General features: G+C 42.2%; 1 protein-coding gene across 1 annotated transcript; it reads left to right on the top strand.

The window, feature by feature from the left end:
• Positions 1-4,804: 4,804 nt before the first annotated feature.
• Positions 4,805-5,142, top strand: LOC120044502 (guanine nucleotide-binding protein G(I)/G(S)/G(O) subunit gamma-T2-like). Its single transcript, XM_038989157.1, has 2 exons — positions 4,805-4,888; positions 5,014-5,142. Exons 1-2 carry the CDS (start codon positions 4,805-4,807, stop codon positions 5,140-5,142), a joined length of 213 nt encoding a protein of 70 aa, XP_038845085.1.
• Positions 5,143-25,201: the final 20,059 nt, after the last annotated feature.

The raw sequence follows: 25,201 nt of genomic DNA, 5'->3' as shown, positions 1-25,201 counted from the left end.
AATGTACTTATAATGGGAACGTATATATGTAATAAATTTATTATTTTTTATAGTGGACCTGTGGTTGCACCACCCATATAATCTAACCTGAGCCAGATGTGGGCATACACAAGCCAGAATTAAGTTATAAAGATAATAGTGGCTCATGGCCAAGGGGTGTTAATCATTTACATAGAAGGGAGGGAACATGTCTGATGGAAATGTATACATACTGATGTTTTGAACAAGAAGAGTGAGTTCTTCCATGGAATTGCTTGGCTTTGTTACTGTTTGTAATAAAGTCTATTTGAATTCACAAGCTCCCGTATCTGAGAAATATTTGATTCAATATTTCCATGACAGTCACAGGGAAGATTGAAAACAACAAACAGCAGTGATCTAGACACCCACAAACCAGGGACAATCCGCAGTCCCAACCACAATGGCTAACCGCGTTGCGGGCTGCGTTCAAGGTCACCCCGCTACCTTGATATGCAGCTAGCTAGCAGCTAGGCTAGCTGCCACGCCAAATAGTTCCTCAAACTCTTCCTTGGTCGACAGGATCACTGGACAGAGACTAGCAGTCCCAGCAACTGATGCCAACTGTGTCCCGGGATCCAAACTAAGAAGATAGCTAGCTACCAAGAACTTTCCAATACACTTTCAAACAACAAACTTTTCAAAACAACAAAACCGAGCTCTTCCTTGTTCTAGGTGGTGCCAGAAGGTGGTGCTGTCTGGTGCTGTCTGCAAAGGAATCAGTGCAAAAGAGGTTAAACGGGTTAAAAACAGTTCTTTTAAAGACAATTTGGGGTGCCCCTTGTGTACATGTAGGCCCCTTGTGTGTAAAGACCCCTAACAATCTATTTTTTTTAATGTGTAAAACAGTTTCTTCAAAGACACTACACACACACGCACACATCCCAAGGAACCAAGCGCTCTTGTGTAGAGAGAGAGAAACAGCTTGGGGAGACAGAGAGAGACAGAGATTTCATTAAAGGTATGCATGACATTTTCTTTCAAACCTTTTATTTTCTTCAAAATCTTTAGTACAGAAATGCATAAATATTACAGTTATTAAAACGTTTACTCTGCAATATTAAACATTAACCCTAATGTTATTATTATTTATTTTTTACTAAACCTTTATATAGATTATACATATCTTTATTACACATACATATTATTATTACACAACACTTTTGCCAACAAATATTTATATTTCTAATTATATATATTTTTTAAGTATTTTTGTTTAGAAAGAAGTCCTTGAGTATTTTCCTCTGCTTGTAAACCCATAGCGTGTAACCTGACACCTCCCAATGCAATCAAGATACACACACACACACACACCACACACACACACACACACACACACACACACACACACACACACACACACACACACACACACACACACACACACACACACACACACACACACACACACACACACACACACACACACACACACACACACACACCCTGGGGGAGGGGGGGGGGGGTGAGATAGAGGTCCAGAGGAAGAGCTACTTAATTAATGGAAGGTACATTACATTTTCTTATAAACCTTTTCTTTTCTTAAAAAACTTTAGTACAGAAATGCATACATATTACAATTATTCAAAAAGTTTACTATGCAATATTACACTATCAGCCTAATGTTGTTTTAATAAACCTTTGTATAAATCATACATATTATTATTATATGTACATATTATTATTACACTGCACTTTTACCCAATAAATTATAACTTTTTTAATGTATTTTTTTTAGAAAGAAGTCCTTGAGTATTTTCCTCTGCTTGTAAACCCATAGCTTATAACCTGACACCTCCCCATGCAACCAAGACCCACACAGGTTAGGGAAAGGGTTAGGTTAAGGGGTACGGTTAGGGTTAGGTTTAAAACATTCACCCCCCTCCCCCCCAAAAATACTCCCCAAAAAGTCCTGAAATTTCATTGCAAAAAACTGTGTGTGTATGTGTGTGTCCGGTGTCTTTTTGTGTGTGTATGTCAGCTGCATTGTGTATTGTAACACAGTGGTCACGCACTATTCTATTTTAGTTTACCTCCCCCACACACACACACACAAACAAGAGGAAGTTACAGGGTTCAGTCATTAATCTAATGGATTAAGACGGACAAGACTCTGAAATGGGATTGGGAGGATTTGACTCAGGAAGCATTCTGTCTCTGGGCTAAAAGGGTTGGTCAGGGGCAATCTGGGATTGATACACAATTTTGGATTGTTGATATATAGCCATTGATTTTTGAAGAATATCAATAATAAATGCCTCATGAGATTAGTTCAACTGTCTTTCTCCATCACAATCCAAAATATTAGATTTTTAACAAAATTATTGTAAGCTTCAAAACATGGTTAAAACTTAAATTTTGATCAAATAGATCAATAAAAGACCATCAATACATTTGCCATTGTTACATTTCTCTAGCCCTACAGATGCAGGATCTTAATTTGAGCCAGTTTGCTACAGCAAGAAAATAAGAGTGGTTGATACAATTTCCGTTAGGGCAAATCAAGTCGGACATTTTAAAGTGAAAATTACAAACTTTAGAAGCCTTATTAAACATTAAATACACTATAAGTTTGCATTTCCAGCTGTGCAGGAAAATTCTCAACAACAAAAGACTGATCAAATTAAGATACTACATCTGTATTCATCGATCCTACATCTCTGTCTGAGATTGCTCCTTTAATAAGAGATGACGTGGGGCCAGATACCAAATGGGACAGGCCTCAGGTTCAGATGGGACAGAAGCAGACGACCAGCAAGGTCACTGTTAAGAGGCAAAACATGTGAGGGATTGGAATTGTTTGAGCAAGTGAAATCCTGAAGGATCTAGAAAGGTTTGAATGGGGCTTGCCTAGAAACCCACTCATAACATGCCTGACAATTAAACAGTATGTCTTTGTTATACTGTATAGGTCTTATACTGTAAGACCTATACAGACCCCCCCAATTAAATCCATCACAAGGTCTGTAAGTGGACAGTTTTTTAATGATTTCCTGGTCAATCAGAATGCTCATATCCGTGTTCCGTTTCAAACTTTTTTTTATCCCGTTTTGACCTCTGAGAGTGACCCAGGTGAGAGTGGAAGTTGCTCATAATCAGCACAGATCTAGAGCCAGATTAAACTTTGAAACTCCACGATAAAGGGCAGGATTGGCATTGTGAGAGCTGATCCAGGACCTGTGGTTTGGGAGCATTTGGCTGAAGCTGATACTCTCTCTATGTCCTCCTGTGATACTCAAAGGTAATTTGTGATTTGAGGTTGACATTTGGCGCAGCTAATTATAATAGACTAATCTGATTAGGAACGGGGGTGGGGTGGGAGGGGGGGGTTCTGTACAAGAGTCTCCTCCCAATCTGTCATCGTGCCATCTGGAGAATGTCCTGAAGAGGAGAGTTGAGGAACAGGGTAATCCAGTTGGACTCAGGAGGGAGACAACCCGATCACAGCGGTCCCATAGAGGGTGAGAGACTTCACTTTCCCCGCATCGACTGTACCCACAACCAATAGGTGAGTGTCGGCCCGAGGAGAGGATGTAGCGACTAACTTCAGTCTTGGCCATTAGCCTGGACCAGTGTTCAGGGAGATTCTAGCTCAACTGAGCAATTCACTCAGGATTTTTTTAATTGACGGGAGTCAACAAGCCATACTACTACATTTTATGTAGTATCAAAATTCGAATCGGATCAATTAATCGATGTGTTTGTATAATTGACTACTCTGGGTTGTTTTCACTATTGTTAGACATAACTCAGAGGTCTCTTTTTAGACTCATAGGCCACATCAATGGCCTTTTTGGGACAGAAATGAATGGATGAATGCAGGGTTTGGCTGGTGGTTTGGCTGGTGGCCTGATTATGTAGGCACAGCGTGTTGGTAGAGGGTGGGACTGAAGTAGTACCCAACAAAGAACACCAACCACATAGCCTTCATGTATTTCCAAAGTTCAGTTGTATGACAGATTATTTTAGGATAGGGAAGAGTCAACGAGCACAAGGCCATGGAAACAGACATGTCAATAGTTCATTGGTTTGTTCATACAGTCGGATATCTAAGGCTCCCATTTTGTAGGCCAGCGGATTCATTTCCCTCCCCCAAAAATATAATATGTACTGTATATATTTTGGAACTCAGTCAGGGTATTCTCACATCCCCATGGCAAAACGTGTAGAATTGCAGGGAATTAACTCTACAACTTAAAAAATGTCTCTCTGCTGTCAAGTGACCAGCGAGCCACTGCGGCCCCTCATGATCAGTTCAGTTTTTTTGTGGCCCCCACCCCATCAAAGTTGCCCATCCCTGACCTAACATGTCTTTTACTGTGTCAGTGCAAGCCCATAGAGATCAACTCTACTTAAAAACAAGATATTATTCGAGTAGAATTCCTGGCGAGTAGCCATACAAAGTTACACAATGTATAGGGTGTGGTCTAATTGGGTAATCCTGTCCCGCAACCTTCTTTAGCTTGCTGTGACATCCTACAGTTATTTTACCACACATTACATTCTTAAGAAAGAGGAAATATATGGATTTGAAAGGTAAAGATTTAGATCTGGGTTCAACCCACTAAAGCGCGTTGTTGAAGACTGATACAAGAATATCAAACAAGTTTGCCAATCTGTTCAATTAGTGAATTCATTCACAAATCCAGAAGGATTTAGATTCATTTTGATCTTTACTGACAAGCAACAAGATAAGAGTTACTTGTTACAGCATGGTGAATGTTTGATGTTTATTTTGTGTGCCCTCTCTCATTGATCCTCTCTCCTCCTTCCTTCTCAGGGAAAGATGGCTCGGGATATGTCAGACATTGACATCCTTAAGATGGAGCTGGAACAGCTGAAGAAAGAAGTCTCGACACCCAGGGAGCCTGTACGTAAAATCAATGGGTCCATAAAGAGAAGCTCTGTAGCATTACAAACGCATCACTGTGCACTGATACAGTCCCATTGAACTGAATTAGAATGCTCCTATTGACCCCTCTCCATTTCTCTTAGGTGTCCAAGACATCCAAGGAGACCATGGACTGGTGTGAGGCTGCGTCTGGTACCGACCTCCTGATAACAGGAGTACCAGATGATAAGAACCCCTATAAGCCTGAGAAGGGAGGCTGCATAATCACCTAGCCCGCCCAGGGACAAACAGCCCCAGGCGGGACACAGGGGAAAAACGTCATGTTGTACTCACATAGGAACACATGGCAAACTTATTGCAGCTATGTATCACTCTTTACAGTGCTGAAAAGGCTGAAACTGGAGAGAAAAAATCTGAGAGACGTTCACTAGGTTAGCCAGTTTTGGACAGCACAACATGTCACACTGACTAGGCTACACAAGGTCACCAGAGGTCACTGGGAGCTGAGGAGGAGGAGATTTATCCCAGGACGATTCAGGGGATTAGAGGGATCACTTGGTTACAATGGTGTCCTTCCTTTCTCCTTGATGAGCTATGACCCTATCCTCCTCACCTGTCAGTTGCCTCTGGCGGTTATAGAGCTTCCAAACAGGCTCTGGAATGTTCCAATTGCACCCACCACTGACTGGCTTTTGATTTGCTTGTAAATAAAGTGTACCCAGTACAGCAGTTTCTTTGACGTCTTTCGGTTCTCTCTGTGACTTCTCTCTGTGACTTCTCTCTTGTTTTGCACCTCATATGAACACGGATCCTCTCATGCTGCACGTATCCCTTGATTCAATCAAGTTGTAATGTACGTTTTAGAAATCAACCTTTGTATCAGAAGGTGGGTTGATGTGTGATATATATCACTGTGAGCTGATACAGACCCATTGAACTAAAACGTTGAATTGTAAGAATTCAAATTCTTTTTCAGTCACACTTGTTTTGGATAGTCCTATACTGATGATCTACAGATTGGCATACTATCAACAAACAATCTCTTGATATCCAACAGCTTGCTAAGGTTCCAGTTAAGGTTTGAATAAGGGTAAGGGTTAAGGTTAGGGTAACAGTTACCTTTAGGGTTAGGATAAAGGTTAAGGTTAGTAGATAGTTAGTTGAAATGCTGAAAGTGTGAGGGATTAGCCGGATCAAGTGTGCCGACTGCGCCCTCTCCTGGAGGTGGGCCGAAGTACAGCCACTACTGATGAGCTCACCTGAGGCCAATTGACTGATTATTGTTTGTGTTATCTTAAGGACCTGACTGAAGGGGCAGAGTGATTATGAACCGGAGACTATGGTGAATTCCAGGACAGTAGGATGCCCTGTTATAGGTTCGGCTCAAGCTGTTGGATTGGCGCGTGAACTCCCAATACAGTTTCCTTCTTTTTGTTGAAGTCACGTCTCTGCGTCTCATTTCGTGCTGTCCCGTCCAGGATTTCGTCAGTGAATAGGTACGGCCTTTCACAAAAGTTATTGAACTACAAATCATCTACTTGGGACTATCCAAATAAGTGGTCTCTCTCTCTCTCTCTCTCTCTGCATGAATGGCACAACTACTGTTGCTAAAGCAAAGTGAGATAATGACAACAGTAGAAAAAATATTTGAGTCATGGTGATTAGAGAGGATATATACACTGCTCAAAAAAATAAAGGGAACACTAAAATATCACATCCTAGATCTGAATGAATGAAATATTCTTATTAAATACTTTTTTCTTTACATAGTTGAATGTGCTGACAACAAAATCACACAAAAATTATCAATGGAAATCAAATTTATCAACCCATGGAGGTCTGGATTTGGAGTCACACTCAAAATTAAAGTGGAAAACCACACTACAGGCTGATCCAACTTTGATGTAATGTCCTTAAAACAAGCCAAAATGAGGCTCAGTAGTGTGTGTGGCCTCCACGTGCCTGTATGACCTCCCTACAACTCCTGGGCATGCTCCTGATGAGGTGGCGGATGGTCTCCTGAGGGATCTCCTCCCAGACCTGGCCTAAAGCATCTGCCAACTCCTGGACAGTCTGTGGTGCAACGTGGCGTTGGTGGATGGAGCGAGACATGATGTCCCAGATGTGCTCAATTGGATTCAGGTCTGGGGAACGGGCGGGCCAGTCCATAGCATCAATGCCTTCCTCTTGCAGGAACTGCTGACACACTCCAGCCACATGAGGTCTAGCATTGTCTTGCATTAGGAGGAACCCAGGGCCAACAGCACCAGCATATGGTCTCACAAGGGGTCTGAGGATCTCATTTCGGTACCTAATGGCAGTCAGGCTACCTCTGGCGAGCACATGGAGGGCTGTGCGGCCCCCCAAAGAAATGCCACCCCACACCATGACTGACCCACCTCCAAACCGGTCATCCTGGAGGATGTTGCAGGTAGCAGAACGTTCTCCACGGCGTCTCCAGACTCTGTCACGTCTGTCACATGTGCCCATGTGCTCAGTGTGAACCTGCTTTCATCTGTGAAGAGCACAGGGCGCCAGTGGCGAATTTGCCAATCTTGGTGTTCTCTGGCAAATGCCAAACGTCCTGCACGGTGTTGGGCTGTAAGCACAACCCCCACCTGTGGACGTCGGGCCCTCATACCACCCTCATGGAGTCTGTTTCTGACTGTTTGAGCAGACACATGCACATTTGTGGCCTGCTGGAGGTCATTTTGCAGGGCTCTGGCAGTGCTTCTCCTTGCACAAAGGCGGAGGTAGCGGTCCTGCTGCTGGGTTGTTGCCCTCCTACGGCCTCCTCCACGTCTCCTGATGTACTGGCCTGTCTCCTGGTAGTGCCTCCATGCTCTGGACACTACGCTGACAGACACAGCAAACCTTCTTGCCACAGCTCGCATTGATGTGCCATCCTGGATGAGCTGCACTACCTGAGCCACTTGTGTGGGTTGTAGACTCTGTCTCATGCTACCACTAGAGTGAAAGCACCGCCAGCATTCAAAAGTGACCAAAACATCAGCCAGGAAGCATATGAACTGAGAAGTGGTCTGTGGTCACCACCTGCAGAACCACTCCTTTATTGGGGGTGTCTTGCTAATTGCCTATAATTTCCACCTGTTGTCTATTCCATTTGCACAACAGCATGTGAAATTTATTGTCAATCAGTGTTGCTTCCTAAGTGGACAGTTTGATTTCACAGAAGTGTGATTGACTTGGAGTTACATTGTGTTGTTTAAGTGTTCCCTTTATTTTTTTGAGCAGTGTATAAAGGTAACACCAACATGGTGTCTTAATGAATAGGGTGTAGGGCCACCCTCCCTCTATTAGAGGGATGCGACGCCATTCTCCACAATAAATTCCATCGTTTGGTGTTTTGTTGATGGTAGTGGAAAACACTCTCAGGTGCCGCTCCAGAATCTCCCATAAGTGTTCAATTGGGCTGAGAGCTGGTAACTGAGACGGCCACGGCATATGGACAGCCACGGCATTTGGTTTACATCGTGCTCATCAAACCATTCAGTAACCACTTGTGCCCTGTGGATGGGGGCATTGTCATCTTGGAAGAGACCACTCCCGTAAGGGTATAAATTATTCACCATAAGTTGAAGTTGATCCCACAGAAGGGCTGGCTGTGTATTTATTGGTGTTTACCTTACCCTCTAAGGGGATGAGAAGACCTAAACCATGCCAGGAAAATATTTTTTATGAATACAAATTTAAATAAATAAAAATAGTAATAATAATGTGATAATATAAAAAGAATTTGCTTTGATAAGTATACAAAAAAGAGGAATATATGAAAGCTTGTCACGAACGCCGTCGTGGAAATGACCGGACCAAGGTGCAGCGTGGTGAGCATACATTTTTCTTTATTTTAAATGTCGCCAACGAAACAAGAAACAACAAAAACGAACGTGACGCTTACTAGGGCTATACAGGCCACTAACAAAGACAACTACCCACAAATACCAAAAGGGAAAAAGGCTGCCTAAGTATGATTCCCAATCAGAGACAACAATAGACAGCTGTCCCTGATTGAGAACCATACCCGGCCAAAACATAGAAACAAAGAACATAGAGTTTCCCACCCGAGTCACACCCTGACCAACCAAACATAGAGAATAAAAGGATCTCTACGGTCAGGGCTGACAAAGCTTTATTTCCAAAACGCTATATCCACCAATTTTTCACATGTGTGTTTTTTCATCAGATATTATTGCTTATTCATAGATTTTAAACAAATACATGTCTGTCATTGAACAACCCCATGCCATGATTAGATTTTTTTTTTTAAACACACCAATCTCTTTCCTAACGTCTTTCAACAATTAAATGCTAATTTAGCAACATAAAAAAAATTGAAATATAGCATTTTGGAAAGAAACTTCATAGTTTGCCTTCAGAATGTATTCATACTCCTACATATTGTATTGTGTTACAGCCTAATTTCAAAATTGATTAAATCTTTTTTTTTCACCCATCTACACACAATACCTCATAATGACAAAGTGAAAACATGTTTTTAGAAATTTTTGCAAATGTATAAAAGAAATCTAATAAATAAATATCTAATTTGCATAAGAATTCACCACCCTGAGTCAACACATTTTAGAATCACCTTTGACAGCAATTGCAGCTGTGAATCTTTCTGGGTAAGTCTAAGAGTTTTGCACACCTGGGTTGTATAATGTTTGTCCATTTATTATTTTAGAAATTCTTAAAGCACTGTCAAATTGATGGTTGATCATTGCGAGACAACCATTTTCAAGTCTTGCCATAGATTTATGTCAAAACTGTAACTCAGCCCCTCAGGAACATTCTCTGTCTTCTTGGTAAGCAACTCTAGTGTAGATTTGGCATTGTATTTTAGGTTATTGTCCTGCTGAAAGGTAAATTAATCTCCCAGTGTCTGATGGAAAGCAGAGTGAACCAGGTTTTCTTCTAGGATTTTTCCTGTGCTTAGCTCCATTCCGTAAATTTTTTTATCCTGAAAAACTCCCCAGCCCTTAACAACTACAAGCACACCCATAACATGATGCAGCCACCGCTATGCTTGAAAATATGGAGAGTGGTACTCAGTAATGTGTTGTATTGGATTTGCTCCAAACATAACACTTTGTATTCTGGACAAAAAGTGAATTGTTTTGCCACATTTCTTGCAGTATTACTTTAGTGCCTTGTTGCAAACAGGATGCCTGTTTTGGAATATGTGTATTCTGTACAGGCTTCCTTCTTTTCACTCTGTCAATTAGGTTAGTTTTGTGGAGTAGCTAAAATGTTGTTGATCCATCCAGTTTTCAATTTCAGCCATTAAACGCTGTGTGTTTTAAAATCATCATTGGCCTCATTGTGAAATCCCTGAGGGGTTTCCTTCCTCTCTGGCAACTGATGTGGAAGGACGCCTGTATCGCTGTAATGATGGGGTGTATTGATGCACCATCCAAAGTGTCATTAATAACTTCAACATGCTCAAAGGGATATTCAATGTCTGCTTTAAAAAAAAATCTATCTACCTGTAAAAACGGCCAGCTCATCTCCTTTCCAAGACCCCAACTTTCTTTTGGTTTTCCTATTGGAATAAGGTCACACCAATCATCATAATTGTATTAGCCAATCAGCAGCCTTCTTTCCCAGGACTTAGGGTAATACCGACCAGGCAGGGCCTAGGGCCTCAGGCAGTCTGTAGTTTCCATTCTGATGATCAATCTGTTTTTCTCTCCTGCTTATTTTACCTCCTTAGAAGAAATTGCTTTTCTTTCTGCTGTTATTGTGATGCAGCTAAATGTAAGTGCCAAAATCTTGATGTCTTGTTGTTTGGAGCTAAATAGTGTCTGTTGTAAATTGGTCCTCAATAGGTCCTCAATGATGCCACCATTGCCCTTGATTCTGAACAATGCTGTGCTGCTATTTTTATTGACTTGGCCAAAGCTTTTGATACAGTAGACCATTCCATTCTTGTGGGAGTATTGGTGTCTCTGAGGGGTCTTTGGCCTGGTTTGCTAACTATCTTTCTCAAAGAGTGCAGTGTATAAAGTCAGAACATCTGCTGTCTCAGCCACTGCCTGTTACCAAGGGAGTACCCCAAAGCTCAATCCTAGACCCCACGCTCTTCTCAATTTACATCAACAACATAGCTCAGGCAGTAGGAAGCTCTCTCATCCATTTATAAGCAGATGATACAGTCTTATTCTCAGCTGGCCCCCGGATTTTGTGTTAAATGCTCTACAACAAAGCTTTCTTAGTGTCCAACAAGCTTTCTCTACCCTAAACCTTGTTCTGAACACCTCCAAAACAAAGGTCATGTGGTTTGGTAAGAAGAATGCCCCTCTCCCCACAGGTGTGATTACTACCTCTGAGGGTTTAGAGCTTGAGGTGGTCACCTCATGCAAGTCCTTGGGAGTATGGCTAGACAGTACACTGTCCTTCTCTCAGCACATATCAAAGCTGCAGGCGAAAGTTAAATCTAGACTTAGTTTCCTCTATCATAATCGCTCCTCTTTCACCCCAGCTGCCAAACTAACCCTGATTCAGATGACCATCCTACCCATGCTAGATTACGGAGACATCATTTATAGATCGGCAAGTAAGGGTGCATTCGGGTTCTTTACCATTCGGCCATCAGATTTGCCACCAATGCTCCTTATAGGACACATCACTGCACTCTATACTCCTCTGTAAACTGGTCATCTCTGTATACCCGTCGCAAAACCCACTGGTTGATGCTTATTTATAAAACCCTCTTAGGCCTCACTCCCCCCTATCTGACATATCTACTGCAGCCCGCATCCTCCACATACAACACCCATTCTGCCAGTCACATTCTGTTAAAGGTCCCCAAAGCACACACATCCCTGGGTCACTCCTCTTTTCAGTTCGCTGCAGTTAGCGACTGGAACGAGCTGCAACAAAACAATAGTTTTATCTCAATCTCTGCATTCAAAGACTCAGTCATGGACACTCTTACTGAGAGTTGTGGTTGCTTTGTGCGATGTATTGTTGTCTCTACCTTCTTGCCCTTTGTGCTGTTGTCTGTGCCCAGTAATGTTTGTACCCTGTTTTGTGCTGCAACCATGTTGTGTTGCTGCTTTGCTATGTTGTTGTCTTAGGACTCTCTTTATGTAGAATTGTGTTGTCTCTCTTGTTGTGATGTGTGTTTTGTCCTATATTTACATTGTATTTATGCTTTTTTTTTTATCCCAGGCCCCCGTCCCCGCAGGAGGCCTTTTGGTAGGCCGACATTGTAAATAATAATTTGTTCTTAGCTGACTTGCCTAGTTAAATAAAGGTTAAATATATTAAATAAATGAATGTACCATTTGTGTTAAACTTGCTAGCTAGCTTGCATACTCCTGCTAGCATTAGCATTGTCATTCAGAACCCATTAGCATGCGCTTTTGGCGATTAGCATTTGTTAGCATTTGTCTGTGGTGCTAGGCTATTTCCGGTTGTAGATCGCTCATGCTTGTTATGTTTTATAATGTGTAGATATTTTCACATTGCTCAACTGTTCTTTATGCATCTAGCATGTGTTTGGGTCCACATAACCTGTTTAGTTGTTGACGTGCAAATAGGCATATCTTTTCCCATACTGTGCTATAGCCTAAGTTCTCCTCTTTTCTTTACAGAACCACAATTAGTATCAGAGAGTGGTGTTGTTTATGTGTGTGTGTGTGGATCTTCATTAAACCCTTGAACTGGAACTACTGCTTCCGTGTGTTCTGAATGGACACCCTGTGGTGGTTGCTACCAGCCTAAAATCCAGCACCTACAATTTTTCTATCCCTTTTTATTGGTCCTTCCAATTCATAAACAAACCATATTTTTCACTACCAATAGGGGCCCTTCTTTACGAGGCATTGGAAACCCTCCCTGGTCTTTGTGGTTGAGTCTGTGCTAGAAATCCACTGCTCGATTAAGGGACCTTACAGATAATTGTATGTGTGGGGTACAGAGATGAGGTGGTCATTCAATAATCATGTTAAACGTCATTATTGTAAAGGGATTGAATGCTTGTTTACTCAAGACATTTCACATTTCAATTAATTTGTACAAATTTAAAAAAACAGAATTCCATGTTGACATTATTGGGTATTACGTGTAGGCCAGTGACGAAAAAATCTCAATTTAATCCATTTTATATTAGGCTGTAACACAACAACATGTGGATGTAAAGTGTAAAGTCAACACCTCCCATTTTGCCCTCTGAACAGCTTCAATTCGTCAGGGCATGGACTTTACAAGGTGTCGAAAGCGTTCCACAGGGATGCTGGCCCATGTTGACTCCAATGTGTCCCACAGTTGTCAAGTTGTCTGGGTGTCCTTTGGGTGGTGGACCGTTCTTGATACACACGGGAAACCCAGCGGTGTTCCAGTTCTTGACACAAACCGGTGCGCCTGGCACCTACTACCGTACCTTGTTCAAAGGCACTTAAATATTTTGTCTTGCCCATTCAGTCTCTGAATGGTGCACATGCACAATCCATGTCTCAATTATCTCGAGGCTTAAAAATCCTTTGGCGCACCGATCCCTTTAGCGGGATCATTTTCGTCAACATCCGGTGAATTGCAGAGCGCCAAATTCAAATTGAATTACTAAAAATATTTAATTTTCATGAAATCACAAGTGCAATATACCAAAACACAGCGTAGCTTGTTGTTAATCCTCCTGGCGTGTCAGATTTCAAAAAAGCTTTACCGCGAAAGCAAACCATGCGATTATGTGAGGACAGCTCTCAGTAGACAAAACATTACAAACAGCTAGCAGCAAAGTAGATTGGTCACGAAAGTCAGAAAAGCAATCAAGTTAATCGCGTACCTTTGATGATCTTTGTATGTTTGCACTCACGAGACTCCCAGTTACACAATAAATGTTCGTTTTGTTCGATAAAGATTATTTTTATATCCAAAAACCTCCATTTGGTTGGCGCGTTTTGTTGAGTAATCCACAGGCTCGTGCAGGTCACGATGGGCAGACAAAAATTCTAAATAGTATCCGTAAAGTTCGTAGAAACATGTCAAACATTTTTTATAATCAATCCTCAGGTTGTTTTTACAATAAATAATTGATAATATTTCAACCAGACGGTAGCCTTTTCAATACAAGAGAGAAAGAAAAGGTCTCGCTCCAGTGGCGCGCGTTCTCATTCTCGCTCATTTTTCAGAATAAAAGCTTGAAACTATGTCTAAAGACTGTTCACACTCTGTGGAAGCCATAGGGAAAGGAATCTGTTTGATATCCCTTTAAACTCTCTTGGGTACGTGAGACATTAGCATCCCACCTCTTCAACAGCCAGTGAAACTGCTGGGCGCCAAATTCAAATACAGAAATTTGAGAACATAGCCCACTATACAAATCATTACAAACAGTAACCAGCCAAGTAGAACAGTTACACAAGTCAGAAATAGAGATACAATTAATCCCTTACCTTTGATGATCTTCATATGGTTGCACTCAGCAGACATTCATTTACTCAATAAATGTTCCTTTTGTTCGATAAAGTCTCTTTATATCCAAAAACCTCCGTTTTGTTCACGCGTTTTCTTCAGTAATCCACAGGCTCAAACGCAGTCAAAACAGGAAGACAAAAAAATCCAAATTGTATCCGTAAAGTTCATAGAAACATGTCAAACGATGTTTATATTCAATCCTAAATAATCGATAATATTTCAACCGGACAATAACGTCGTCAATTTAAAAGGTAAACAAGAAACGCACTCTCTCGGTCGCGCGCATGAAAAAGCTCTGTGACACTTTAGGGTCCACTCATTCAGACTGCTCTTACTTCCTAATTTTTTAGGATACAAGCCTGAAACAATTTCTAAAGACTTCTAGTGGAAGGCATAGAAACTGCAATTTGAGTCCTAAGTCAATGGATACTGTAATGGCATTGAATAGAAAACTACAAAACCAACAAAAAAAACTACTTCCTGAATGGATTTTTCTCAGGTTTTCGCCTGCCGAATCAGTTCTGTTATACTCACAGACACTATTTTAACAGTTTTGGAAACTTTACAGTGTTTTCTATCCAAATCTACCAGTTATATGCATATCATATTTTCTGGGCCCGAGAAGCAGGCAGTTTAATTTGGGCATGCATTTCATCCAAAATTCCGAATGCTGCCCCCTACCCAAGAGAAGTTAAATGGAGGATAGGCTTGCAATGGAAAAGCATAGTTTCAGAAAAACAGCACTTCCTGGTTGGATTTTCCTCAGGTTTTCGCCTGCAATATCAGTTCTGTTATACTCACAGACAATAATTTGACAGTTTTGGAAACTTTAGAGTGTTTTCTGTCCTAATCTGCCAATTATATGCAAATTCTAGCTTCCTGGCCTGAGAAATAGGCAGTTTAATTTGGGGACGTTTTTTATCCAAACATCAAAATACTGCCCCCTAGCTTCAAGAGGTTTTAACCTGTCTCCTCCCCTTCATCTACACTGATTGAAGTGGATTTAACAAGTGACACCAATAAGGGATCATAGTTTTCACCTGGATTCACCTGGTCAGTCTATGTCATGGAAAGAGCAGGTGTTCTTAATGTTTGTATACTCAGTGTCTATAGATACAATGAGATCATGCAGTATACGCGGAACAACATTGAATAGATACAATGAGATAATCTACGGAATATCGCCGTGCGTGCAGGTCAGTAGTGGGTGTCTGCGTTTTGCGTTTTTGTGTGTAGGTGTGTGTGTGCGACGTATGCACATGGTTTTGTATGGGTGTGTCTCTCTCGCGCTCCCTCTCTATCATCCTTTCTCGCCCATGTATATCTTTGAACGTAGTCTCCAGGACTTAACAAAGAGTGTTCCACATTAATATTGAGAGACTAGAGGGCATCTCTTCTACTGGTCGTACTGGAACCCTTAATCTGATCTGATTAATTCATTCTCTAATCTATTCATGGGCAGGATCAACCCCTTCCCCCTCACTCTCAGTAAATAATGTACTACCCTCCCACATGCCAACTTTCTTGAAAAAGTGTGTTGAATCATCCCTTTGTCCCTGTATTCATTTGAACATTAACTATGATATGTAGATGTTTTATCTACCTTAGTTGCATACGCTGACTGTAAGTCACTGTGGATAAGAGTGTCTGCTAAATGACCAAAATGTAAATGTACAATTCATCAGAACTCAATGCTGTAGGAACATCATTTTCTGTTGAGGTCAGCCTAATGACGAGCTTTGTTTGTTGTTTGTGTCTGAAGCTCCCATTTGAAATAGGATGACTAAGGGAACAGATGCAGTTGTTTGTAAAGTGGGAATCGTGCCACCTTGCGACCTGTTTTTTTTCAAAAACAAGCACGTGAATGGAACGTCTGGCTCCTTTAGACGTTACATGGTACCAACACTAGGTGGTGCTGTTGACCACATTTTCAATGGTAAATTTCCAGCCATAACGGATTGTTTTGGTATGGTTCCAGATTACTTGCAATGGAAACTCAGCCCAAGGCTAGATATCTGTACCATTTAACTAGTGTCTCAAATCGGTGAGTGGACGAAAATGTATTCTCCAAAATGTCTTAATTTGCAAACCAGTCCCAAATATTAGGGACATAATCAAAAATGATTTAAAGCTGTCTTTTTATTTTTTTTACTGAATGTCGAATCTGAAAGCCATCTAGAAGACAGTAGGGGCTACAGTGTACTCCTCTCATATGAACTACATCCGTTTTGGATGGTTTTATCCCAGAGATTTTGAAATTGTGTGCGTGTGAGCGTGCATAAGTGATTGGTGCATGGGTGTATGTGAGCAGGCATGTGAGCAATTGGGCATGTGTTCGATGGCTTGTGGCTGCTAGCCAGCTCTGGAAACACTTGCTATCCTACTCTATGGGAACTGCAGATCTGTGTATGTGGCAGACTTGTGACAGTGAGAGACAACCTCCTTGAACCTTCATTCACTTCACTGCTATTTCCCCTTTAAGGAGTGATGGTGGTGACTAACAGGCTTGGAGCTCCCCCTGCAGGTCAAACAGCCTCATAGCTTGCAGAGACATTTCCCCCCTGTTGAGACTTTCCAAAGCTGGGCTAGTATACAGGGTTGCATCCCAAATGGAACCCTATTCCCTTTACACTGCACTACTTTTGAGGTCTCTGGTCAAAAGTGGTGGGCTATATAGGAAATAGGGTTCCAATTTTGACGTAGAGAATAATAATGCGAAACAAATGCTGAGAGGGTATCTTCTGAGGCCTTAGTAGAGGACACATTGGAAATGCAATTAAATGCATTTGAACAAGAAACAACAGGCCCTTGTTGCAGCTTGTATCATAGCTTTCATAGCTCCACCAAATGGCCTACATCACAGAAAAGTAATTGTATGGAGTTGCTGACATCAGTTCCTCCCAATAAAGAAGTTACAAGGGAACAATTAGGTGAAGTGTTTAGTGGGCCCTAAGCATCAATTGATCCTATGTAAAGTGGACTTGGAGCAAGATCTTAAGCATGAATCTGCTGAGGGCTCCCAGAAAAAAAGTGCTAATCTTTGCTTTAGCTCAGGCACATATGTTGTCATGGGGTGGTCTCACAGTAGGCTACTCTTGCCACAGCACAGGCTCCAGTTCAAAACCTATGGGTCTGCACTGTAGAACCTGACACACACAGGGATTAGAAATGGAACAGCAACTTCTAGCAGTTTAGGGTTTGAAATATGCATTAAGCTCGAGACCCTGGGTCTTGACCCGCCCTGTGCGACTGGGTCCTGGACTTTCTGACGGGCCGCACTCAGGTGGTGAGGGGAGGAAACAACATCTCCACCCCGCTGATCCTCAACACTGGGGCCCCACAAGGGTGCGTTCTCAGCCCGCTCCTGTACTCCCTGTTCACCCATGACTGTGTGGCCATGCACGCCTCCAACTCAATCATCAAGTTGCAGACAACACTACAATGGTAGGCTTGATTACCAACAACGATGAGACGGCCTACAGGGAGGAGGTGAGGGCCCTCGGAGTGTGGTGTCAGGAAAATAACCTCACACGCAACGTCAACAAAACAAAGAAGATGATCGTGGACTTCAGGAAACAGCATAGGGAGCACCCCCCTATCCACATCGACGGGACAGTGGTGGAGAAGGTGGAAAGTTTTAAGTTCCTCGGCGTACATATCACGGACAAACTGAAATGGTCCACCCACACAGTGTGGTGAAGGCGGCGCAACAGCGCCTCTTCAACCTCAGGAGGCTGAAGAAATTTGTCTTGTCACCAAAAACACTCACAAACTTTTACAGATGCACAATCGAGAGCATCCTGTCGGGCTGCATCACAGCCTGGTACGGCAACTGCTCCGCCCACAACCGTAAGGCTCTCCAGAGGGTAGTGAGGTCTGCACAACGCATCACCGGGGGAAAACTACCTGCCCTCCAGGACACCTACACCACCCAATGTCACAGGAAGGCCATAAAGATCATCAAGGATAACAACCACCTGAGTCGCTGCCTGTTCACCCCGCTATCATCCAGAAGGCGAGGTCAGTACAGGTGCATCAAAGGTGGGACCGAGAGACTGAAAAACAGCTTCTATCTCAAGGCCATCAGACTGTTAAACAGCCATCACTAACATTGAGTGGCTGCTGCCAACATACTGACTCAAATCTCTAGCCACTTTCACAACTAAAATGTGGATGTAATAAATGTATCACTAGTCACTTTAAACAATGCCACTTTATATAATGTTTACATACCCTACATTACTCATCTCATATGTATATACTGTACTCTATACCATCTACTGCATCTTGCCTATGCCGTTCGGCCATCGCTCACCCATATATTTATATGTGCATATTCTTATTCATTCCTTTACACTTGTGTATATAAGGTAGTTGTTGTGAAATTGTTAGATTACTTGTTTAGATTACTGCATGGTCGGAACTAGAAGCACAAGCATTTCGCTACACTCGCATTAACATCTGCTAACCATGTGTATGTGACCAACAACATTTGATTTGATGTGTATTTTTGTATGATTGTGCTTTTTTTTATTGTTCTTTGTTTTTTCTTATGCTCCTGCCTTGATTGTGTAAGTGTATGGTCTTGTCATGCAGGGCTCCCTCGTAAAAGAGACCTTGGTCTCAATGGGACTCCCCTGCCGAAATAAAGGTTAAATAGATAAATAATATATACTGTGGTCATGTATCAACATTCACTTATGGACACATTGGCATTTGACTACACCCTACTGTTCACGCAGCAGATTCATCTCTCCTCATACTTCCCTGATGATATCATATCACCTGGTTACAATCCGTTAACTATTGCAACTGAAGAGCCTCAAGTTGTCAAGGAGAGAACTAAATGAGTCATGCGCATGCTAGCCTGCGGCCTTTGATGTTTCTTGGCAAAATATTGACAGAAAAAAATGGGTGTCTTCTCTGTTATTCATTTTGAAAAATGCCAGCAATGGAGTGACAGATCTGTTTATGAGTGTCGCTATGTCTCCTTAGTTCTGTAGCTAGGATTGAAGTAGAGATGTATTGTAAGAGTGTAATTCCTTGATACAATTCTGTACTATCTTTATTCTACAGGTACGTCAACCTACATAATGCATCTGCATCTTATGCACAAAACAGGATTTGATGCAGAGGCATTTGATGCAAAGCGAGTTGATGCCCTTTGCTACACTGTGAGGTAGGAAGGACAGACGGACGGACGGACACACACACACACACTCCACCAGAACATCTGATGATACTCATGTCTCATATCCTGTAACAGCTCGGTTGCCATTATATGATAAGACTCTATGGAACATCTCACTGGCCAATCAATATTCACCAGGTGGGTGGCTACTGGCTAATGCCCTCATTCAACCCTATAGAAATATATTTTTACCTCAAGTTCACAGCATTAGGTATAGTAGGCCTCTTAATGAAACATGGGAAATGTAAAGTGGTGAAAGTGAGCGGTTACAAAGCTGATATTTGGATATGACAACAGGTTACCTTTGGAGGTGTCTGAAGGCATCCTCATGAGAATTTGTCTTCGCCCCGTGCGTTTATTTTACCAGGGGCCTCGTCCCCCGGGTCGCCCTGACCTGTGTAATCGCCCCGGCAACTATTTGGACTGGGCCAGAATCAAAGGTGCTGTGGGAAGCCGTCGACTTCCCAGGACTAAGTGGACATTTCCTAAGGAAACACGGAACAGATTGACTGCGCCCAGTGTGGCAACTTGGAGGATAATGCCCTCTTTGTGAGGAACTGGCTAGCAGCAGCTAACCTACCCCTCCTCTCTTCTCTTTACTCTCCATCTCTCTCTCTCTGTCTCGTGTGTCTCTATCTGCTGATGGCTTACTGTAAAATGGCTTACTTTGTTTGTGTCCTTTGCACTCTTGACAACTGGCCTGAAAGATACCATGACAGAAAATGCACATCATATTGTTATAGGTGTAAACATTTCATACTGTGGATTAGGGTTGCACATTTTGGGGAATATTCAAAGGTGGAAACTTTCCGTGGGAATTAACGGGAGTATATGGGAATTAATGGAAATATATGCAAATTAATATTAATGCCATTTAAATGTAGATGTTTTTTGCATTGGATATATTTACCATAACATATGGAGACATAAACATAAACCTTTTACCTTATCATAAGTAGAAATAATTTCAAACTATTAAATCCTTCCAATAGAAATTGAAATGTAATTAAATGAGTTGGCTCTTCACATGGGATGATTTCACTGAACAACAAAGGGGATATTGAATGATCCCCAATGATCCATCGCATCTTCCAAAAACGTTTTCAACGTACATCTGTAAAATGATAGTCTAGAAACTAAACCTTTGGTTGTCTTCCTTTCAGGCTTCCATGTCTTCTCCCTGGACCTCCTCAATGTCCACCTCTTGAACATCAGACTCTGAGGTCTCATCTTCACTGTCACTTTCCAACCTTGTTGAGGATGGCTTGTTGTCAGGCTCAAAAATACTCAAATTTGCCAGGATGGTCACCAATTTTTCAACCCTTATATTGGTCAGCCTGTTGTGTGCTTTGGTGTGTGTGTTCCCAAACAAGGACCAGTTGCCCTCTGAGGCGGCTGATTTTGGTGGGATTTAGAGGATGATGGAGGCAACAGAGGAAAGAGCATCAGATCCACAAAGTCCCTTCCACAATTTGGATCCTCAAAGTCCCTTCCACAATTTGGCTGATGAGGTATGTTGGCACGACTGCCATATTGCATCTCCATCCCAAAGCCCTTGCTTGGAAGTGTACTTTACCAGACTGCCAAGAACCTTGCCCTCATCCAGGCCAAGGTGGTGAGACACCATAGGCCTTGTTGATCTCTGCACCAGACAGGATGCTCTTGCCAGCATACTTGTGGTCCAACATGTACGCGGCGGCGTGTATTGGCTTCAGGCAGAAGTCTTCACTCTTTTTGATGTATTGCAGAACTGCAGTTTCCTCTGCATGGGCCAACAGTGAAGTGGGCAGGGCAGTAGGGATATCTTCTCTTACATCTGCAAGCAGAGTCTGAACATCAGACAGGATGACATTGTCTCCATCAATCCGTGCAATGGCTACTGCTATAGGTTTCATGAGTTTCAGGCTGCTTACCGCTCTCTCCCAAAATACATCATCCAGGAGGATCCTCTTGATGGGGCTGTCCATATCGGCAGACTGTGATATGGCCATTTCTTGGAGAGACTCCTTCCCCTCCAGGAGACTGTCAAACAGCCTTCAATGTGGTGCTCTTATTCTTCTCACTTTGCTTGGTGAGATAGATTGCTGCCATAACTTGATGACTCTTCACATACCTAACCATTTCCTTGGCTCTCTTGTAGAGTGTATCCATTGTTTTCAGTGCCATGATGTACTTGAGGAGCAGATTCAATGCATGAGCAGCACAGCCAATGGGTGTGATGTGAGGTTAGGACTCCTCCACTTTAGACCAAGCAGCCTTCATGTTCACAGCCTTGTCTGTCACCAGTACAAATACCTTCTGTGGTCCAAGGTCATTGATGACTGCCTGCAGCTCATCTGCAATGTAGAGACCGGTGTGTCTGATGTCCCTTGTGTCTGTGGTCTTGTAGAATACTGGTTGAGGGGTGGAGATGATGTAGGTAATTATTCCTTGCCCATGAACATTTGACCACCCATCAGAGATGATTGCAATACTTGAACTATGAACTATGTTGAACTCTGCATCCAGCAAATTAGTAGATAAAGCATGTCTGGTTGGAGGGGTGTATGCTGGGCAAAGAACATTCAGAAATCTCTTCCAATACACATTGCCTATGAGCATCAGAGGTGAACCAGTTGCATACACAGCTCAAGCAAGACATTCATCAGCATTTCTCTAACTACATTCCTCCATTGAGTCAAAAAAACTTCTGATGCCAGGAGGACCATGAGCTGTTGCTATCGATAAGGTGTCTGATTCATCATTTTCACCTCGAATAGAAGTAGAGGGACTTTTGTCAGAGGTTGCTTGTCGTGAGCACTGATGGAACTTTATGCACTTGGCCAGGTGATTCTGCATCTTTGTTGCATTCTTCACATATGATTTGGCACAGTCTTTGCAAATGTACACAGCTTTTCCTTCTACATTAGCTGCAGTAAAATGTCTCCACACATCAGATAGTGCCCGTGGCATTTTCCTGTAAAGATGAGAAAAATCAGAGTAAAAAACAAACAAATACAATTCCAAGTACAGATAAATAGTTAAGCAGTTAGATTAAACATCTCCTTTGTAAGATACATGTATGGAAACAGGTGAATTAACACTCCTCAGTTAGCAGGCTCAAGCAAGCAAAAACCCGCATGGTAGCAAAAACCAACTAGCAGAAATTGTTAACAAGTTAGAAATTATTTAAACACACTTTGATGTAGGTTACTAGTTAAAACAAATGATGTCATAGAAAATATATTCACCCCACCCAGTATTGTAATCAAAACTTACCAGAAAGCATGTAGTCCTTGGCTCAGTGTAGTAGTGTGGGCTCAATAGCATATCATTAGTGTGCAAGATCTTGAGAATCAGCTGTACATGTGACGGAATAGTGCACTGCACATGTGATGGAAGAACGCAGAGGGTTGCAATTCCATTGAATTGTGGATAGTTTAACCAAAATATGCCACAAGACCTAGAATTGCCTTGTGTATCCCACAAAAAAAGGTTCACTGTTATAAGCTAACTTTTTTGATGAATTTAAGCAAAATTCCTCAAGATTTACCGGAAAGTTTCCGACCCTTTGCAACCCTTCTGTGGAGCATAAGTGATTTGCACAGTCTTTGAAGTGAGTAGACGGCGTGCCGAGGAGTAAAGAGGGCCGGACATCTAAAGGCCCAGAGGCGGTCATTATAACGGGTCAAAAATAGTTTATTGTGTGTACTTTGCCCGCAATGGCAGCTTGAATGGTTTCCCACCCTTTAAGATTGCAGAGCTGATGGATATAGAAAGGATTTTTTTAGCCATTCCCGAACATAACGTCTAAACTGTTGCTCTTTTTTAGAAGAGTTTATTTTTCCTTTTATACATCCAAGGTGAGCTATCAGCTGAAAACTGGTCAGCATCTTTCCCTAAGCCACATGGGCAAGCATCATAGTGGAATTGTTTGCAGAAGCAGGACGAGCAGTGAGATAGATATATCTTAAATACTGTAATACTGCAAATAATACTGTTTGACCCCTTGTAGACTGTGAGCAGATGACCTCTCCCTAGGGAACTCCAGCCAGTCACAGAGCAGAGAGCATGGCCAGTGAGTCACAGTTTGTGGGTGTGGGATCGGCCTGACCAACACTGGCAGTGAGAGCAGTCAATTATACTGGAACTAGCATAGTGCCCAGACGACCCATGCACACCACACACACACACGCACACCACACACGCACACCACACACACACACACACACACACACACACACGCACACACACACTATAGCCCTGGCTGGCTATACATAGTATGAAGACATTAACCCATTATTACTCTCTCAAACAGACCGACTGCTGTGATCCAGAGAAGCTTTCTCCTCTGAGGGAAATGTTGAATGTTATAAAAAATAAATAGAGTCGCACACACCATTTATAAACTCTCAGTAATTTATTGGGTAAATCACCAACGTTTCGGCATCACAGTTATAGTTTATTCGCCATTAGTCAGCACCTCTACATAAAATAACTTTCTCTGGGTGTGCGCCAGCTCATGTTTTATAATTCGAACGTTGAAAGAGTGAAAATGTTACAGAAATATCACTGGGTGTGTTTTTGACCAATTTTGATAAATGCCCATAATAGAGTTGAAGATACAGAAGAATAGTGCCAGGGACAGGCTGATAAATTCCTGTTATTTAGTATCTGTGATTCTGGAAATATACATAGCCATGTTCAGTAGGACACACCCATGGTTAAATTGGGAATTCAATGATGGGGGAGCCCTATTTGGAGGGGTTTAGGGTAAGGGTTGAATTTAAGACTATGGTTAGGGTTGTGGCTAGGTTAGGGTTAGTACTTTTATCCTACTCCTTTTCGGACCGATACGGTGCTGGAATTTGGCTCCTACCTGGCTTTCTTTTTGACCCAAGGTGCAGGACCCCGACTGGACACACCGTTGTGAAACAAAATCATACAATTCTTACTGGACATGCTCAAATACCTCCCCATTTCACTCTGTTTCAAAACCTTTCCTCCTAATGAACACGACCTAGGTTTGCTCAGACTGACTTGTGAGCCTGGGGGGGGAGGAGGAAGAGGGAGACTTTGTCAGTCTTTCTAAGTCGAGCTCTGGGCTCCTCTGGCTGGCCTGACTCTGGTTCTACTCTGACAAAACTCCCAGCTGCAGCGTAGCCAAGATGTGAGCTGCCGGCCAATCAACTCAACCCCAGCCCGGAGAGAGATGAGGGCTCAGGTTCAACTCACACGTGGACTTTCCTTAGAGGTGTAAGGCCCCAAAGTGAGCTTCCCTGATAACTATATCTATCATTAAGTGGGCCTTGAAGAAACTCACATTAGTTGATTGTTTGAGTGGGTGATGGAGATTGTGGTGGAACTGTTTGATTATTGAAATTCTTATGGTTTTATTACCCTAATTGAACACGGAAAATAGTGTATATTATGGTTCTAGATTAAGACAATGTTAGTACTCGTTAGTATGAACTAACGAGAGAGAATTAGGCCATAGTTACTATTGTGTAAAGGTTGAATTACATAGATTATGTATAGGTTGAATGACTTAGATTTACACAGACACTGAGCCCAGCTCTATAAATACTAAAACAAATACTTACTCCAGTCTCTCTACTCTAGAGAACCAGACTGGCTGTTCAGCTCTACTTACTGTCTTCCCCTCCCCTACAGTACACACTCTCACTCACTCCCTGTTTTTTTTTTTTCTCTCTCTCTCT

This window comes from Salvelinus namaycush, chromosome 3 (genome assembly GCF_016432855.1).
Source record: "Salvelinus namaycush isolate Seneca chromosome 3, SaNama_1.0, whole genome shotgun sequence".
Taxonomy (NCBI): Eukaryota; Metazoa; Chordata; class Actinopteri; order Salmoniformes; family Salmonidae; genus Salvelinus; species Salvelinus namaycush.
The sequence above is the reverse complement of the archived record's forward strand: the minus strand, read 5'-3'. Positions and strand labels throughout refer to the sequence as shown.

Bases quoted from the DNA above. Each gene is read 5' to 3' on its own strand.
- LOC120044502 (XM_038989157.1), top strand. From the start codon at position 4,805: ATGGCTCGGGATATGTCAGACATTGACATCCTTAAGATGGAGCTGGAA. The intron at 4,889-5,013 runs GTACGTAAAATC...CATTTCTCTTAG, and splicing joins TCTCGACACCCAGGGAGCCT to GTGTCCAAGACATCCAAGGA.